Source organism: Callorhinus ursinus, unplaced genomic scaffold, assembly GCF_003265705.2.
Source record: "Callorhinus ursinus isolate GAN/ISIS: 27379988/994484 unplaced genomic scaffold, GSC_fseal_2.0 scaffold51, whole genome shotgun sequence".
In the NCBI taxonomy this organism is placed as follows: domain Eukaryota; kingdom Metazoa; phylum Chordata; class Mammalia; order Carnivora; family Otariidae; genus Callorhinus; species Callorhinus ursinus.
The window spans coordinates 5,042,221-5,061,256 of NW_027397113.1; the positions used below are offsets into that span (position 1 = coordinate 5,042,221).

General features: G+C 40.2%; 1 protein-coding gene across 1 annotated transcript in view; it reads right to left on the bottom strand.

Annotated features, from left to right (window-relative positions):
- PACS1 (phosphofurin acidic cluster sorting protein 1) overlaps positions 1 to 19,036 on the bottom strand; it is a 141,869-nt gene that overhangs the window by 32,877 nt on the left and 89,956 nt on the right. The window contains exon 2 of the mRNA XM_025879484.2: positions 8,424 to 8,511. Within this exon, the coding sequence (XP_025735269.1) occupies positions 8,424 to 8,511 (88 nt within the window). The remainder of the gene's footprint in view (positions 1 to 8,423; positions 8,512 to 19,036) is intronic.

The window sequence follows — 19,036 nt, forward strand, 5'->3', positions numbered from 1 at the left end:
AGAGAGAATCATATAATCAGGCGAACTGGTCTGTCTTTTAATATATGACCCCAAAACAGTAATGAGCTGACAAGGCAACCTGACAATTTACTCTGTATTGTCTCAAGTCTTTCCACTTTTCTGCTGTACTTGATGACGGTTTTATACCTTCTCATTTTTCCTCAAACCTCTAACATCCCCTCACCTCTCCTCACTCTAAGCTGATAACCTTGATTCCTACTTTGCTGACAAAATGCAAGCAATGGGAAAAGGGCTCCCACAACTCCCAGCACACCTACCTACTTAGCACATCTGTGCTCATGTCTCCTTCATCCCTCCCGTTATACAGATGAAGGCTCCTCTCCCATCTGAAGTCAACTGCTCCACTCGGGCATCAGAGCTCATTCCTTCTCACCTGCTCAAATGCTCTCCTACCCAGTCTTTCCTCTCCTGCATAATCAACTTTCCTCTTTCTCTGGATCATTTCCACTAACAAACACGCTGTTATTTCTCTCATCTTAAAAAACCAAAAACCAAACCAAATCAAAACAAAAAATAACTCTCTCATCCCCATGTCCCCTGCTTGATACCAACCTATATCTTGCCTTCACTTTATAGTGAACTCCCCAAGAGGTCTATTTTTACTCTCCTGAAATCCTCTTCTTTCATTTTCTCTTAAATGCATTCCAGTCAATCTTCCTATCTCCACCAGTCCACCAAAAATGCTATTGACAAGGTCTCAAATAATCTTCACTTTAAAGAATCTGATGATCTGGGGCGCCTGGGTGGCTCAGTTGGTTAAGCGACTGCCTTCGGCTCAGGTCATGATCCTGGAGTCCCGGGATCGAGTCCCACATTGGGCTCCCTGCTCAGCAGGGAGTCTGCTTCTCCCTCTGACCCTCTTCCCTCTTGTACTCTCTGTCTCTCATTCTCTCTCTCAAATAAATAAAACTTAAAAAAAAAAAAAAGAATCTGATGATCTGTTCTCATCTCCTTTGACTTATCTGCAGCCTTTTTTTTTTTTTTAAGATTTTATTTATTTATTTGACAGAGAGACTCAGCCAGAGAGGGAACACAAGCAGGGCGAGTGGGAGAGAGAGAAGCAGGCTTCCCACGGAGCAGGGAGCCCGATGCAGGGCTCGATCCCAGGACCCCTGGGATCATGACCTGAGCTGAAGGCAGACACTCAACAACTGAGTCACCCAGGCGCCCCTATCTGCAGCTTTTGATAGAGCCCATCGCCCCTGACTTCCAGCAACACTTCCTTCACCTGACTTCTAGAACCTCTACTCTTGGATTTCCTCTTATCCTCTGGCTACTCTTTCTTGGTCTCCATTTCAGGTCCTTCCTCTCCTCGCTGACTTCCTATTGTTGGAGTGCCTGGGGCCTTAATCCTTAGACCTGTTCTCTTCTCTACATTCACTCTACTTCTAATTCTCTCATCCAATCTTAGGGTTTTAATTAAATATACTCTTCAAATTATATCTCTATCCCAGACCTCCCTCTTGGACTCTAAACCTATATATTCAATTGCCTATTCAACATCTCCTCCTGGACATTTAATAGGCATCTCCAACATAATACGATAAGCCGAGTTTTGGATCTTTCCCTCCAAATCTGCTTCACCCACAGTCTTCTCCATCTTGCTTAATGGCATTTCCACCCACCAACTGCTCAAGAAAAAACTCTGGTGGGGCACCTGGCTGGCTTGGTTGATACAGCATGTGCCTCTTGATCTCAGGGTCGTGAGTTCAAGCCCCATGTCAGGTGTAGAGAGATTGTTTAAATAAGCTTTAAAAGGAAAAGAAAAGAAAAAACTCTGGTGCCACCCTCATCTCTTGCCTGAATTACTGCTATGGCCTGTTAACTGGTCTTCCTGATTCCTCTTTCCCACCTATAAGTCTCTTCACCACACAACAGCCAGAGTGATACCATCAGTCCTTTGCTCGAAACCCTCCAATTCACACAGATTGAAAACCACAGACCTTGCAATTATCTGCGCACATCCTGTCCCCCCTACTTCTTTGACTTCATCTCCTACTGTTCTCATTCCTCTCCAGCCTCACTGACCACCTCCTCCTTCCTCTTGATCCCGTCAGACACATGCCTGCCTTAGGGCCTTTCTTTGCCTTTCCCCCTCTAACTAGACTGCTCTTTCTCCAGATATTGCATAGCTCCCTCCCTCACCTCCTTCAAAGTCTTTGCATAAATGTCATCTTCTCAATGAGGCCTACCCTGACCACCACACAGAATTTGTAACTTTCCTCATCTCTGGCATACTCCATCCCTTTATCTTCTTTTATTTATTTCCCCACAGGACATATCTCCTTCCAATAGCAGTGGCCCTCACTATGTGAATGCTCGATATCCAAATATGTGCTGTAAATACTTGTAAAAATTTCTATCCCAACTGCATTATCTGAACTGCACACCTGTTACACCCAATCTGCATGTGCAGCTAACAGGACAGAGTGCAGGGCAGTCACGGGGTCGCAGTGAGCACTGGCACTTTTAAAGCATGGTGCACTACTGTCCTCACCTTTCCCACCCTTCTCCAAAGATTTGCTCTGCATGGGTCCCAGTATTTGCTTCTTCCAGGTGCCTGGGGCACTACCAACTTGAATCCAACTTCAAAATTATCTTTAGTATCTTTACATATCATCTTTAAGCTATGTAACAGTATATCTTCATTTGCAGTACAGAAGCAAAATAATTTATATCTGATACAATATCATTATGTACAACACATAAAAATACACATTAAAGAGTATTAACGCATTAAAAATTAGGTTCCTGGTGTTCTATTTATTTAAAGATTTTATTTATTTATTTGAGAGAGAGATAGAAAGCGCCCGCTCGAGAGACAGCATGAGCTGAGGGGGGAGGCGGGAGGCAGAGGGAGAGGGAGAAGCAGATTCCCTGTTGAGTGAGGAGTCTGATGTGGGGCTGGATCCCAGGGCCCCGGGATCATGACCTGAACCGAAGGCAGATGCTTAACCAACTGAGTTAATCAGGCGCTCCGGTTCCTAGTGTTTTAAATGCCTCTTTTTAAAATATAAGATTATTGGTGAATGGTCACACAGATATTTAAGAGCGTTATAGTAATATCTGAGGAAATAGGTGGAGATTTCTTGGATGTCTGAGAATTCACTGTTATTTTTCCCATTTAAATAATGGAAGATAGGCTGCTGCCATCCAACATGTTTCCCAGAATGGATTAGATTTCAAGGGAAGTTTGTAGATAATGTTCTTATTTATTATGTTTGTTGTCTCTTTCCTTCTACTACAATGATTCTTAAACTTTTCAGTCGCAGAATCTTTCTACACTCAAAAATTATATACCCAAATAGCTTTTGTTTATGTAGGTACATCTATCAATATTTACCATATTGGGAATTATAACTGAGATATTTAAAAATATGTATTAATTCACTTAAAAATAATAAACCTTTCATGTGTTTACATAAAAACATTTTTTATGAAAATATCTTTTCCAAAACAAAAACAATTTAGTAAGAAGATGCCATGGTCTTTTTAATAACAATTTTATTGGGATATAATTCAAATACTGTACAATTCACCCATTTAAAGTGTACAATTCAATGGCTTTTAGGATATTGAGAGTTGTGCAAACATTACCACAATCAATTCCAGAGCATTTTCATCGTCCCAAAAAGAAGCCCCATACTCTTTAGCTGTCACCCTACTAACCATCTCATCCTCCACCCCCCAGCCCTAGGCAACCACTAATTTAATTTCTGACTCTATCAATTTACCTATTGTGGATATTTCATATAAATGGAATCATACAATACATGGTCTTTTGTGCCTGTCTTTCATTTAGCACAATGTTTTCAAGGTTCATCCATGTTGTGGCATGGATATACTTTATTATTTTTTTTATTGACAAAAAATATCCCATTGCATTGATATACCACCTTTTTCATATCCATTCCTCAGTTAATGGACTTGGTTTGTTTCCAATTTTTGGGTATTATGAATAGATGCTGCAATGAGCATTTATGTGCAAAGTTTTATATGGATGTTTTCATTTCTCTTGGGTACCATCTAGGAGTGGAATTGCTGGGTCTTCTGGTACCTCTACGTCACACCTTTTCAGGAACTGCCAATCTGTTTCCAAGGTGGCTGCATCATTTTACATTCTCAACAGCAGTATGAAGGGGAGGGCATACTTTTACATTTCTGCAAATCTCTTTACTGTCTGGCTAATAGAAGACAACTGGATTCCTCTACCTGCTTCTGTATTCAATTTGTTGCAAAATATTGTTTTGATTGAGTATATGAAAAAAATCCAGACTCAAGAAGATACAGAGTTAAAAAAAAAGGAGGAGGCTTTTGTAGCACTGTTATATATTAAAATTAACAGAAAAAGGACAACAGTGGAAAAACTGGGAAATCTGAATAAAGTCTTAATTTAGTTAATAGTATTGTACCAATGATAATTTCTTAGTTTTGATAAATGTACCATGGCTAAGAAAGATGTTAACATTGGGAAAAGCTGGGCAAAGGGAATACAGGAACTCTATGTACTATCCCTGCATCTCTTCTGCAAATTTAAAATTATTTCAAAATAAGATGTTAAAAACAAAAATTTTATCCATTGGTCTATTTTGTTCTTTGAACGGATCTTTTACCCAGCATGATTTTGTAACATCATACATTGGTCATTTGGAAAACACTGGTTCATGAGTTAGGCAAATCTTTCAAATGTTACACATTTAAAAAAAACTTCTTTTATTAACATATATTATTTGTTTCAGGGGTACAGGTCTCTGATTCATTCTTCATAATTCACAGTGCTCACCATAGCACATACCCTCCCCAATGTCCATCACCCAGCCACCCCATCCCTCCTACCCCCCACCACTCCAGCAACCCTCAGTTTGTTTCCTGGGATTAAGAGTCTCTTATGGTTTGTCTCCCTCTCTGGTTTCATCTTGTTTCATTTTTTCCTCCCTTCCCCTATGATCCTCTGTCTTGTTTCTCAAAATCCTCATATCATTGAGATCATATGCTACCTGTATTTCGCTTAGCATCCACGTCATTGCAAATGGCAAGATTTCATTTTTTTGATGGCTGCATAATATTCCATTGTGTGTGTGTGTGTGTGTGTGTGTATATATATATATATGTGTGTGTGTGTGTATATATATATATATATATATATATATATATATATATACCACATCTTCTTTATCCATTCATCTGTTGATGGACATCTAGGCTCTTTCCATAGTTTGGTGATTGTGGACATTGCTGCTATAAACACTGGGGTGCAGGTGCCCCTTCGGATCACTACATTTGTATCTTTGGGGTAAATACCCAGTAGTGCAATTGCTGGGTCGTAGGGTAGCTCTATTTTCAACTTTCTGAGGAACCTCCATACTGTTTTCCAGAATGGCTGCACCAGCTTGCATTCCCACCAACAGTGTAGGAGGGTTCCCCTTTTTCTGCATCCTTGCCAACATCTGTCATTTCCTGACTTGTTAATTTTAGCCATTCTGACTAGTGTGAGGTGGACACATTTTTTATTATACAATTTAAAAAATTATTATCGGGGCACCTGGGTGGCTCAGATGGTTAAGCGTCTGCCTTCGGCTCAGGTCATGATCCTGGAGTGCTGGGATCGAGTCCCACATTGGGCTCCCTGCTCCTTGGGAGCCTGCTTCTCCCTCTGCCTTTCTCTCTCTCTGCCTCTCTCTCTGTCTCTCATGAATAAATAAATAAAATCTTAAAAAAAATTATTATCATTACTATCACCACTGATCTTTTCAGAAAAGTCCTTAAGAATTGGGAAGCTGTGAAGCTTATAGTGACAGACACATTTTCCAAAATTCTAATTTTCACTTGAAAGATCAAATTTTATTTTTCATTGGCCAAAAATATTCTCAGTTGTTTCCCTAGAAGTGATAGGTTCACTTTGCTCATTTTCAAGAAAATATCTTCCAAGTAGCTGCGTTTGAATAACCAGTTTGTCTATAAGGCCTTCTTTCATATAAAAATGGTGTTCCATAACAAAAGCAGTTATTATTTATTTATTTATTTATTTATTTGAGGGAGAGAGCATGTGAACATGAGCAGGGGGAGGGGCAGAGGGAGAGGGAGAGAGAATCTTAAGCTGGCTCCATGTCCAGTGCAGAACCTTGGCATGGGGTTCCATCTCACGACCCAAGATCATGACCTGAGCCGAAATCAAGAGCCAGACGATTAAATGACTGAGCCACCCAGGTGCCCCCCAAAAGCAGCTATTTTAATTCACAACTGAATTGCACAACTATTTGTTTAAGACAATAGCCATACTTCACTATGAAGCAGAAGTGCTTAAAGCATGTTTGGGACACCTGGGAGGCTCCGTTGGTTAAGTGTCCAACTCTTGATTTCAGCTTGGGTCATGATCACAGGGTGATGAGATCGAGCCCTGCATCAGGCTCCACACTCAGTGGGGAGTCTGCTTAAGATTCTCTCTCTCCCTCCCCCTTTGCCCCCCCCACCTTGTCCCCACAAACTCTCTCAAATAAATAAATCTTAAAAAAAGAGTGCTTTATGCATGTTTCCCATTTCTGTTTTATCTGCTCACTGCTGTATCCCCTGGGCCTAGAGCAATGCTTTGCATATAATAGATGCTCAATAAAAATTTATGAAATGAATGAATAAATGAATAGACAAGTCAATGGATAAAAGAATGTGATAACATCTGTAATTACTTCCAGCTGCTTAGAAGTAAAGCAATAAAAAATTCAGGATATTTATAAGTTTTTTGATATAATTTTAAATTTTACAGAATGTTAAATATTTAATCAGGAAATAAAGGAAATTATTTCTTTTGGCAAAGGCATTTGACTGCAGGGATGGCAAAAGCAGTGGGGAACTTTTGAAACCGTACCAACAGTGTTTGCACTAGAAAACAACAGCTCTTAGCAAAGGCAACAATTCCTGAAAACCGGAACCCTGCCCATGACATAGAAATGGGTGCAAAATCAGGACAGGAAGCAAAGACACTGAAAGTCTCCACTTGCACATCGTTGCCCCATACCTGCATTTTCAAATCAGGGTGCCTGGGAGTGTTTCACAGAACTGGGAGGAATTATGTACAAAGATGAACAGGGAATCAGAATATAAAGTGAGACATGTAGGAATTCATAAGGAGTAATCAAAAGTTTTAAGTTTTGAGGACTAAATTAAGATAATGTATTTATCTCAGAAAGAAAGCTGAGGACCTCAGTGTATGGTACACATACTGTGAGAGGTACAGACAGGGATTTTATTTTATTTTTATTTATTTATTTGAGAGAGAGGGAGAGTGCACACAAGCAGGTGGGAAGGGGCAGAGAGAGAGAGGGACAAGCAGACTCCTTGCTGAGCAGGGAGCCTGATGCGGGACTCTATCCCAGGATCATGACCTGAGCCGAAGGCAGACACTTAACTGACTGAGCCACCCAGGCGCCCCTACACACATGGATTTTAATGAAGCCAATATTAGAACAATAAACTGCTGCATCATAACTGATCTAGCTAATAAAATATGATGGTTAGTAGGGAGTTACCATATAGTTCACTACTTTTCAACGAGTAAGAACTAACTAAATACACCACTCTTAAGCTGAAGAATCCAATCATTATTTAATGACTCCAGAATCTCAGTAAGCTCTAGGGAGTCATCATTAGGAAGGACTTAACAGTGAAGGAAGGCCTAGTAGTGCAGTTTAATGACTATATATATAAATTACCTCCTTTTTAGTTTCTAGTACCACTTCTGCCACCTGGTAATTAGCTGGCAACAGGTAAATTCCTTAACCTTCCTGTAGTTCAGTTTTCCCTTCTTTCCTGAACTTCGGGAATGCTTAGAGTATGAATGTTTGTGAAATATTTTGGGTCCCTTGAAGATACTGAGTAAGTATAGGGAGTTTAATGGGTGGATTACCCAGAAGTTAAAATATTCCAGTAAATTTTTAATTGCCAAGTCTGAAACAATAATCTATAAATTTCTTCTATCTTATAGAAAACCTCCAAAGTGCTTCTCCAACCCACTGGAGCTTGGACCCAGAAATCCTGGGAATAAGACTGAAACAGGCAGTGGCCACCACAGCAATTTCTGAATCATTTATCAAACATTTTAGCATCATCTGTATCACTTGATCTTCAGACTAATCCTATTAGATATGCAGGGCAGGAAGGACCAAGTTTTAAATCTTCAGACAAAGAAACTAAGGTTTAAAGAAACTGAGTGGTTTAACTAAGAGACAGAACTGGGACTCATTAGTTCTCATGAACTCAGTCATCTTACACTATTGTTTCTTGCTTGCCTGAGGAGGAAGGGAAGGAGGGAAGAGTTAGGCCCCCATCAGTATTTCCAGAGCCCCAACCACAGGCAAAAAGTTATCCAGCTTCCTCGGACCCTGAATAAACAATCTTGCTCAACTCACCTGTAGCTTCACAGCAATGACCACTGAGTTAAGATCTTTGTCCATTTCTTTTAGCATGACGAGTTTCTTCAGGGTCAAGCTGAACAGCCTAGAAAAATTTTGAGAAAGACAATCCAGTCAAACATAAGGAACTTATGAGAAAAGTGATAGATGATGTTGGGGAAACACTGCTTTACCTAAAGAAAGAACATTAGAATGCCAAAATGTGTCCCCCTTTAGTAAAAGAGCACCCTCCTGTTTAATTCTGATACTTGAGAATTGTCAAAAGGTACATTATTCCACGAACCTCTGTGGATCCAATGATCTCAAGCTAAAACTGACACACTTTTCTACTTCCAATATGTGGGAGCAATTTCTGAGGGAGAGGGGTAAGTATACCAAGGGCAGGTATAGATGTTTATTTTGCTTCTCCAGTCCCTCTTCCACTTTACGTCTAATCATACCTGAAACATTTACAGATGTAAATCTGTAGCAACCAGGAGATAATCCACACAAACAAAATAGATACCATTTGCAGAAAATGACTGAAATGGCCACAATTTGGATTTCAGCTGAACTGTGCTTCAGGTATGCAGAAAATCTGCAGTGCCACAATGAGGAAGTTCCCTTACCTCAAAGAGGTAGGACTGTCCCTTGCTCTGGAGTCAGCAACTGTACTCTGACCTTGCCTTACCACAACAGGGCTACTCTGGTCTTCTAGTAGGAGTTGGGAGGGAAACTTTGGATACTGCGTTTCTGCTTCTGGTTTGAGTGGTTCAAGTCCAGAATATTCTTTTCCTTGGAAAGGCTCTGGTGAATGGGAGTCACACAAAGGATGCCGCTCACCAGAGTCATAACACGTCCTCAGAATTAGACTCCATTTTATGCACCCCCTCTCTCCAGTGCTGTAGCTCTCTGGCCCCTGCTTTCTGCCTGTCTTGCTTCTCTCCACTCCTTCCTCATGCTCTAAGCTCCAGGCATACTGAATTTCTTTTAGGTCCTTGGGTGCCACCCCTCTGGGCCTTCTACCAAAGGGCTGAGCACAACAGTATAGTTGCTCAGCAAATATCTGTTAAATAAAATTTTATAATTCCCTAATGCCTCCTCAGCCATTGACTCCCTCATCTGTGCTCCTAAAACACACTCAGATTTGTTAAACTGGAATCACCTGGGTTCATGCTTTTCCAAAATCTCCCCCTCAATGCCTACCCTCAGCATTATGTTTCTCTTTTCCCTTCAGGGTAGAGATGTGCTGACCCAAAAGGAACTCTGGTTCTGCCAACACCAAAGGAGTTATTATATTCCACATAGTTGGCTATTAAGAAATGTAACTACATTGTTCAAATGACTTTCAAGCCTTGTCGGAAAGGAAAGGGAACATGACTGGATAGACAAATGGAAGAGACTGGATATGCCACATTTTGTTCCTCACTAAAGGCAGCTAATTATGGATGCTTTTGATGGGTTAGGTTTTTGTTTCTTTCCAAAGCAAACATTTTCTACCTTCAGTCTAATCTGCTGGGCTGAATAAACCCACTGCAAGATATAAAGAGTCACAGGAATAAATCTGGGACATGTGTTTCTTCCCCTTTGCTTGTGATCCTTTTTCACTGTTTTATACATTCCACACATTTAGTGAGCATCTCCTGTGTGCTGGGCACTGGATTAGTTGTTAGAATCATAGAGGATGTGGTCCTTAGCCTCATGGAGATGACACAATCCAGAGGGGAAGAAAAGTAATGACTTCTATAACATAAACTCCTTGTCCTAAGCTCTTTTATGTCCTATAACGCTCTGGACCATCTTTCCTCTTATATAATATGTAAAAACTGTAGGATAATATGGCAGAATTTTGTCAGGAAGGAATAACACATCACAGACCAATAAATGTTTATTGAACAAATAAATAAACCTTTATGCCACAGCACCTTATGTAAACAAGAAAGCCAAGAATGATTTAATACCTTAGGTAACAAAGCAACAGCAAGACTGGATATGCTTAGTGTTTGCTTAGAAACTAGACACGCCAAACTGATTTCCATTCTATTGGCAATCAGTTCAATAGATCTTTTTATTTGTTTTTAATGGTATGACGCAAAGGATGTGGGGACTTAAATGCATTCTAGTTCTTCAAAGTATAAGAAAAATGTCTATGACTCATTAAGCATCTACCATGTAGCAGTTGCTTGATATATATTGCATTATTTCATGTACGTCTCACAATAATTCTAAGAGGTGAGTAATATGTCCATTTTACAGATGAGGATACCAGAAGGATTGAGAGATTTGACCAAGATCACACAAAAAGTGGTTGAGCCAAGATGCAAATTTAGGCCTATCTTAGCCCAGAACCCTATTTAAGTTACTACAAGGCACTTTATTAGAAAGTTAGAAGAAATTATTTTAATTACAAGTAAATATTTTCAACATATATTTTAATAACAGAAAAACTCCAAGGAAATAAGATACATTTCTCCTTAAACCCACACTCACACACAGTTGACAGTCCCAGAGAGTTCCAAGGATGACTAAGCCTGACTGAGCCTGGCAAATGTTCTGACTGGAGGTGTTGCAATGCATAAGAGGCTGAGGTAGATTGTAATCTTAGGTCTTCTTGTTACCCTATGTTTTATTGGTTGGGTACTTCTTATGCAGTTAAAATACAGAATCCAAGGCCTAAACAGAAGGGTCCTTCCCTGATCACTCCTGTTTTAATAATTCCAAGTGCTGGTGAAGATGTGGCATAACCAGAAGTCCCCTGTGTGGCTGGTAAGAGTGCAAAGTCATACAATCATTCAAGAAAACCGTTTGGTAGTTTATTAGTACACATTAATTATATTCCTATTCCTATGCCTAGCTCTCAAGAGAATCCAAGAACAATGAGTCTGAGATCATGACCTGAGCTGAAGGTAGCTGCCTAACCGACTGAGCCACCCAGGCGCCCCAGGCATGTTTTACATTTTAATAGGATTCTTCTAGCTGTTCTATTAGGACAGAATGAAGGAAAGCAAAGGGGAGAAGGGAAAAGTTGAGTTAGAAGGCAACTGTCATAGTGCAAGCAATAGACGACTAATGGCTTATAGGGTGGTAGCAGCACGGCAGCAGGGGAGGTGGTAAAAAATGGTTTGACTTCTGGATATACTACTGAAGATGTAGGTCAGCTCCTGGGTTTTTGGCCTGAACATCTGGAAAGGTGGGGTTGTCGTTAACTGAGATGGGAAAAACTCTGGGTAAAGCAGGTATGAGGAGCTTAAGGTCAAGACTTCAATTTTGGACACTTTAAGTTTGAGATGTCTTGACTTCAAAGTAGACATGTTGAGTAGAGAGTTAGATATATAAGTTTGTGTCCAGACTGGAAACATCAATATGCAAGTGTAGCATACAAATGGAATTTAAAGTCACAAAGCTGGATGAGATGATCCATAGAATGAGGGCACATACAAAGAGAAGAGCACCAGGGTTAAGCCCAAGAACACTTCACCATTAAAGACAGACAGAGGTGAAGACGATGAACTAGCAAAGGTGATCAAAAACGATCAACAAGGGAGGCAGGGGGAACACCAAATAAATGTGATATTCTTTTTTTTTTTTTAAAGATTTTATTTATTTGAGAGAGAGAGAATGAGAGACAGAGAGCACAAGAGGGAAGAGGGTCAGAGGGAGAAGCAGACTCCCCGCTGAGCAGGGAGCCCGATATGGGACTCGATCCCAGGACTCCAGGATCATGACCTGAGCCGAAGGCAGTCGCTTAACCAACTGAGCCACCCAGGCGCCCAATAAATGTGATATTCTAAAGCCAAGACAGAATGGTTGGCTGTATCAAATGCTGCTGATGGGTCATGACAAAGACTGAAAAGAGATGACTGAATTTAGTCACATGGACCTTAACAAGAGCAGTTTCACAGACTAGTGAAAATGAAGGCCTAACTGGAATGAATTTGAGAGAGGATGGGAGGAAAGGCACTGGAGATAGCAAATATAAAGACACAAATCTGTTTCAGTCCTAGCTCCACCCCAATATCCTGAGTAGTAAAATTCTTGTCCAACAGAAAATACAGTGCAAGCCACAGGTGTAACTTTCCTATCTGGTAGTCTGTAATTTCGCTATGTGCTAGGAAGAGGGTACCCAAATCAACAGCCCCCAGTAAAAACCTGGGCACTAGGTCTCTAATGAGCTTCCCTGGTAACAACCATTTCCTAGTTGTCACAATTCAGTGTATATTGTGTGACTCCCCTGGGAGAAGAGAGAAGACTCTTGAAAGTTTGCACCTGGTTTCCTCCAGGTTTTGCCCATGTACCTTTTCTCTTCACTGACTTTGCTTTTGTACCCTTTGGCTGAAATAAATCATAGCTGTGACTATGACTGTGTATTCTGAATCCTGTGAGTCCTCTTAGGAATCATCGAACCCAGTGGTGGTCTTGTAGAACCCCAACACAGAGTGGGCGGGAAGGGATAATTACAAAAGGGTACTATTGGGGTGATGGATATGTTCATTATCTTAATTGTGGTGATGGTTTCACAAGTATGTATTTATGTCAAAACTTGTCAAATTGTACACTTTAAATATGTGCAGCTTATTGTCTGTCAATACTTCAATAAAACTGTTTTCAAAAATATTTTATTTATTTGAGAGAGAGAGAGAACACACACAGGCACGAGACATTACGGGCAGGGGAGAGGGGCAGAGAGAGAGGGAGAAGCAAACTCCCTGCTGAGCAGGAAGCCTAACACAGGGCTTGATCCCAGGACCTTGGGATCATGACCTGAGCTGAAGGCAGACATTTAACCAACTGAGCCACCCAGATGCCCCTAAACTGTTTCTTCTTTTTAAAGTAAGGTTCTACCCAGTGTCCTAGAGTCTGCGAATTGCCTATCCAACATCTATTTTCCCCTTCCTACTTAGTAACAGAGCACCAATTTTTAGCTGAGCATGTTGCTTCTTAAAATAAAAGACCATGCTTTCCAGCTTCTTTTGTAGCTAGGTGAGAACACATGGCTAAAATTTGGCCAATGTGTAAGTGGACATACTAGGTACCACTTGTGGGAAGATTTTTTAAAGGGAGTCCACTCACCTGACAGATTCTTTTACCTTCTCCTGGTCTGCAATGCAGGCTGATGGCTTTAGCTTCTACAACTAACTTGGACCATGAGGAAACCTTGATAATTCAAGTCATGTGTCAGGAATGTAAATTAGAAAGAGAGGAGTCAGGATCCTTGATGACGACACCATAGGAGCTACTGTATCAACCGTGGACTGTTTAGCTCTGGATTTTTTATTTTTTTAAGTGAGAAAGAAATAAACTGCTATCTTACATAAATATCTTATTTTGAATTTGTTGTTGTTGTTATATGCAGGTAAACTTATTTTTAAGTGATATACTAGGAACAGATTCCAAGGTGTAGGGTTCAGTCACCAGCTCTCAAATACTTTTGAGAGAATCAGCTGAATTATTCCCAATTTTATTTATTTAAGTTTATTTATTTATTTTTAGCTATCTTTACATCCAACGTAGGTCCAGAACTCATGACCCAGAGATCAAGAGTCACATGCTCAGGGCACCTGGGTGGCTCAGTCATTAAGTGTCTGCCTTCAGCTCAGGTCCTGATCCCAGGGTCCTGGGACAGAGTCCTGCATTGGTCTCCTTGCTCAGTGGGGAGCCTGCTTTTCCCTCTGCCTGCCGCTCTCCCTGCTTGTGCTCTCCCTCTCTCTGTCTGACAAACAAATAAAATCTTAAAAAAAAAAAAGAGTCGCATGCTCTTCAGACTGAGTCAGCCAGGTGCCCCTCACAAAGTCCATTTTAAAGGGTGATGGCCCTATCAAGAAATCTTGGCTTTAGCAACCCTCAGTTTGTTTCCTGAGATTAAGAATTCCTCATATCAGTGAGGTCATATGATACATGTCTTTCTCTGATTGACTTATTTCGCTCAGCATAATACCCTCCAGTTCCATCCACGTCATTGCAAATGGCAAGATTTCATTCTTTTTGATGGCTGCATAATATTCCATTGTATGTATATACCACATCTTCTTTATCCATTCATCTGTCGATGGACATCTTGGCTCTTTCCAGATAGACACTGGGGAGGGTATGTGCTATGGTGAGTGCTGTGAATTGTGTAAGACTGTTGAATCACAGATCTGTACCTCTGAAACAAAATACATTATATGTTAAGAAAAAAAAAGAAGATAGCAGGAAGGGAAGAATGAAGGGGGGGAAATCGGAGGGGGAGACAAACCAGGAGAGACTATGGACTCTGAAAAACAAACTGAGGGCTCTAGAGGGGAGGGGGGTGGGAGGATGGGTTAGCCTGGTGATGGGTATTAAGGAGGGCACGTTCTGCATGGAGCACTGGGTGTTATACGCAAACAATGAATCATGGAACACTACATCAAAAACTAATGATGTAACGTATGGTGATTAACATAACATAATAATTAAAAAAAAAGAAATCCTGGCTTTTATCCTTATAGAAGGAAGGGAAGATACCTCAAAAGTTGAAAGAAAAAGAGGTTCTTTTCACGATCCTTAGAAGAACCAAATTCCTAGACTTCTGCATTTCAGAGAGCTCACTAGGAATCTCTGTGGTACACTGGGTTGGAAGCAGTTTCATGGTACACCTTGGGAACATGGGAGCTCGCTGAAGACTCCTCTGTATCTCCCTTCCTACTTGTCTCCTCATCTAGGGATGAGACAACAGGGCAGTTCTAGGTAAAAGTCTTTAACCAAAGGAGGTTTCAAATGGAACGTATGGCTGGGGTTCCCCAGCTAATCCACCTCTGGTATGTCAGTGAAAGGCCAGACAGAAAAGGTGCACCTCTATGTGCTAGAACTCAAAGAAGTCAATGATCTGCCTTTCAAGTAAAACAGAGTATCACAAAGATGGCTAGAATCCAAAGGACTTATAAAGGATGATCCCAGGTTATTCAGCCCAAAAATAATCTTCCCTTCTGCAAAGGCATTTTGAAAATATACTGATAATAGGACTCATTTATTGTCATTTTTTAAGACTGCATTTGGAGGGGCACCTGGGTGGCTGCCTTTGGCTCAGGTCATGATACCAGGGTCCTGGGATGGAGTCGCACATTGGGCTCACCACTTGGTGGGAAGCCTGCTTCTCCCTCTTCCACTCCCCCTGCTTGTGTTCCCTCTCTCTCTGTCTCTGTCAAATAAATAAATAAATAATAATAATAATAAAAAGACTCCATTTGGAAATGCTAGTGAAGTCCAGCATTAATAAAACAACGAAACATCAAATCAAGGTCCCCTGATTACTCAAAGTGCTTCTTCCTTCTGCATCTTGGTCTTCTCCTGATCCCACCCTTTTCTTTCCTTGTTGGGTAACCTTTGGTGACCTCTGTGTCTCGATTTTCTCACATAAAAGGAAAATAACAACAGTGCCTACTTAATAACACTGTGATATGGTTTAACTGAGAGAATGGAAGGCAAAACAGGGCCTGGCATATGGTAAGATGCTGTAACTGCTACACTTGGAACTGTCATCACCATCGTGATCATTCTTATTTGTTCACTGTTTAAGCCTGCTTCTTTGGGGGACCGACTTCCTTCCAATAAGGGTAGTGATGCAACCGCCATTCTAAACAGGGAGGGAGCTCCTCTTGGCCTCTACTCTCACTCCCTGCATCCCAGTCATTTCCTTTCCACTTGGCAGGCCTTTGAGCCCTTGAGGAGAATACCCTCACCGCCATCATCAACAGGAAGGACAATCAGAGTAACACTGATGGAGTCTATAACGGGCTTAAAGACTTTCTTTTTGCACAGCAAGATTTTCATCAACCTTTTACTGTGTTTATCTTCACTGTACTTAGCTTTATGCCAGAAGCTATAAGGTACATAGAAAAATGAGGCATGATCTCTGCTTTTGAGCAGTTTATAATCTAGTTGAGAGGACAGGATTTAAGTGTATCAAACAATTATCTAACAAATGGTGCATACAAAATTAAATACCAAATTACATAAAAGAAGAGAGTTTCTTCTTTAGCTCACAGCTTCAGTGAGGACATATTATTTGAGCCCAAGTAAATTCTCTCAAGAATTTTCTTTAGATCCCACTTGACTGAATCTGAAAGAATAAGGCTGTCTACTTGGTAAGTCGATAGAGAATGATATAAAAATATAATAACAAGAATCTTTTGAAGCCTTCTAAATTATTCTATTTTGTGCTTCACCATAAGATGAAGGAGAAACAGCCTTAAATGTCATCTACAAATGGTCCCCACCTGTATTTCACAGCTGCTTCAAACTTACTCCATGCAAATCAGAACTAGAGAGACTCACCAAAAGAGAAATAGTCATATTCCACTCCCACTCCCCAAATCTCCTTTCTACTAGGGTATCAGTGAAGAGTGAAGTGGCCATATTTTGGATAGGAAAGATGGAAGAATGGAGAAATAAAGATCTGGATGGAATAAAACACCGCATAGTCAGTCTCTGAATCACACTGATGGTCCTTTTGGGACCAGAAGACAAGTGACCTGAATGTTTTTTTTGCTCCTACCAAGACATGACTATGTTATATGAGCAAATCAATTTTTTCTCCCTTTTATTTCTTTAATCACAAAATAGGAAGAAGCTCTACCTTCCCTCTGCAACAGCATTTATCAGGACAAAGAGCAAATCAACAGAAAAAAATTATGGAAAAGTTTTTCCTTTGTGAGGGTGATCTTCATTTTTACAATTGCTTCAATTTTAACAGGGCACTTGTAGATACCTGGATGAACTTCAATAACAATAACACAAAAGGTAAATTTCTGAGCAGTGTAATTTTACTGCTTAAGAAGTTACCTGAATATGTAGACATTGAAGTTATAGTTTTACATAAAATAGCATAGACTGTGAAACAATGAACTAAGGCAATATTATTTTAAAATTAGTAATTCAGGGCATCAGGGTGGCTCAGTCAGTTGACTTGTCGGACTCTTGATTTTGGCTTAGGTCATGATCTCAGGGTTCTAAGATTGAGCCCTGGAATTCTGCTTGGGATTCTCTCTCTCCCTTTCCCTCTGCCCCTTCCCCTGCTCATGGGCATGAAATCCCTTTCTCACAACAAATAAACAAACAAAATTAGTAACTTTAAAGCAGATTTTTAAAAAGCAAAGTAACTCAATTATCATCTCGAAAGGCACAACTTGGGAGAGATGGCTTGAATGAGATGCAGAGAGGAATGGATTTTACAATGACTGGGTAAAAGGAAAAAAGATTTCCTGTCTCTAACTGTCTCACAAAAAAATCAGATGGAACTAGGCATTGTTCAGATGGGGAAACACCAGAGAATGAGAAAAAATTCAGACCCAAACAAAAAACATAACCCAGGAATAGGCTTTGGCATGTTTTATTCCCTAACCATAGGATGTGACTTTCTGTGAAGCAGAGGTCCTACCTCCAGAAGGAGGGGAAAGGACCTTAAATATCAGGGGAGGTGGGTAGGGGTCTTGCTATTAAAACTACACATAAAAATTCTAATGTCTGCAGCTCCTTCAATAATTTAGAACAGACTTAAATGTAAGTCTATTATCTATAAAACAATTGCTATGTGAACTAGCAAGTGTGAAAAGTACCTAAGCATAAAGCCTGGCATATCAGAAGTGTTGAAAAAGGTTAAGTGCCTTCCTTAACCTTTGCTCAAAGGAAGCCTACATACCATCAGCATCTGACATGTACTAGTCACTTAAATTATAGTCCTTCAATATGACAGCCCCTTAATCCACGTGTTTCAGTGATAGAGGCAGAAGAGGTGTGTGGGAAGAACAAAACAAAAACCCTCCAAATTTTGGTCCAGCCAAAAATAAGTGATCTGAGTCAGGGGCAAGAACCAATAAAGTACATTAAAACAAAAGTATATCTGAGGGAGACTCCCAAGGCAAGCACGGTTGAATAACAGGGAATTATTAATACATCTTATCACATTAATAAGTTTGAAAGAAAAAATGCAATTACCTTATTAGATGCTAAAAAGGCATTTGATGAATTCAACATACATTCTTAATTTTATTTGTTTTTTTAAAAGATTTATTTATTTTAGAGAAAGTGTGAGTGAGAGAGCATGTGTCAGGGGGAGGGATAGAGGGAGAGAATCTTCAAGCAGATTCCCCACTGAGCATGGAGCTGATGCAGGGCTTGATTTCACAACCCATGGGATCATGACCTGAGCTGAAACCAAGTCGTACTTTTAACCAACTGAGCCACCCGGGCGCCCCTACATTCCTAATTTTAAAAAAGACCCTTAGGTAGGGCCTGGCTGACTCAGTCTTTAGATCATGGGACTCTTGATCTCAGGGTTGTGAGTTTGAGCCCCATGTTGGGTGTAGAGATTATGTAAAAATTTTTTTAATTTAAAAATTATTTTTTTAATTTTATTTTGTTAGTTTTTAACATCAATTGAAAATTAATTTTAGACATCAAAAGAAAAATACTTCCTTAACATAAACTTAAAAAACATATACTTTCCATAAATAGTATCAGGATTAAAGATAAGAGACCACAGCATTACTTCTGAAGACAGGAGCAATACAAGGGCCTATCTCTGCTATTCTTAAAAGCTGGCTGAAGTAATTAGAAATAAATGATATTGGGGCACCTGGGTGGCTTAGTCAGTTAAGCATCCGACTCTTGGT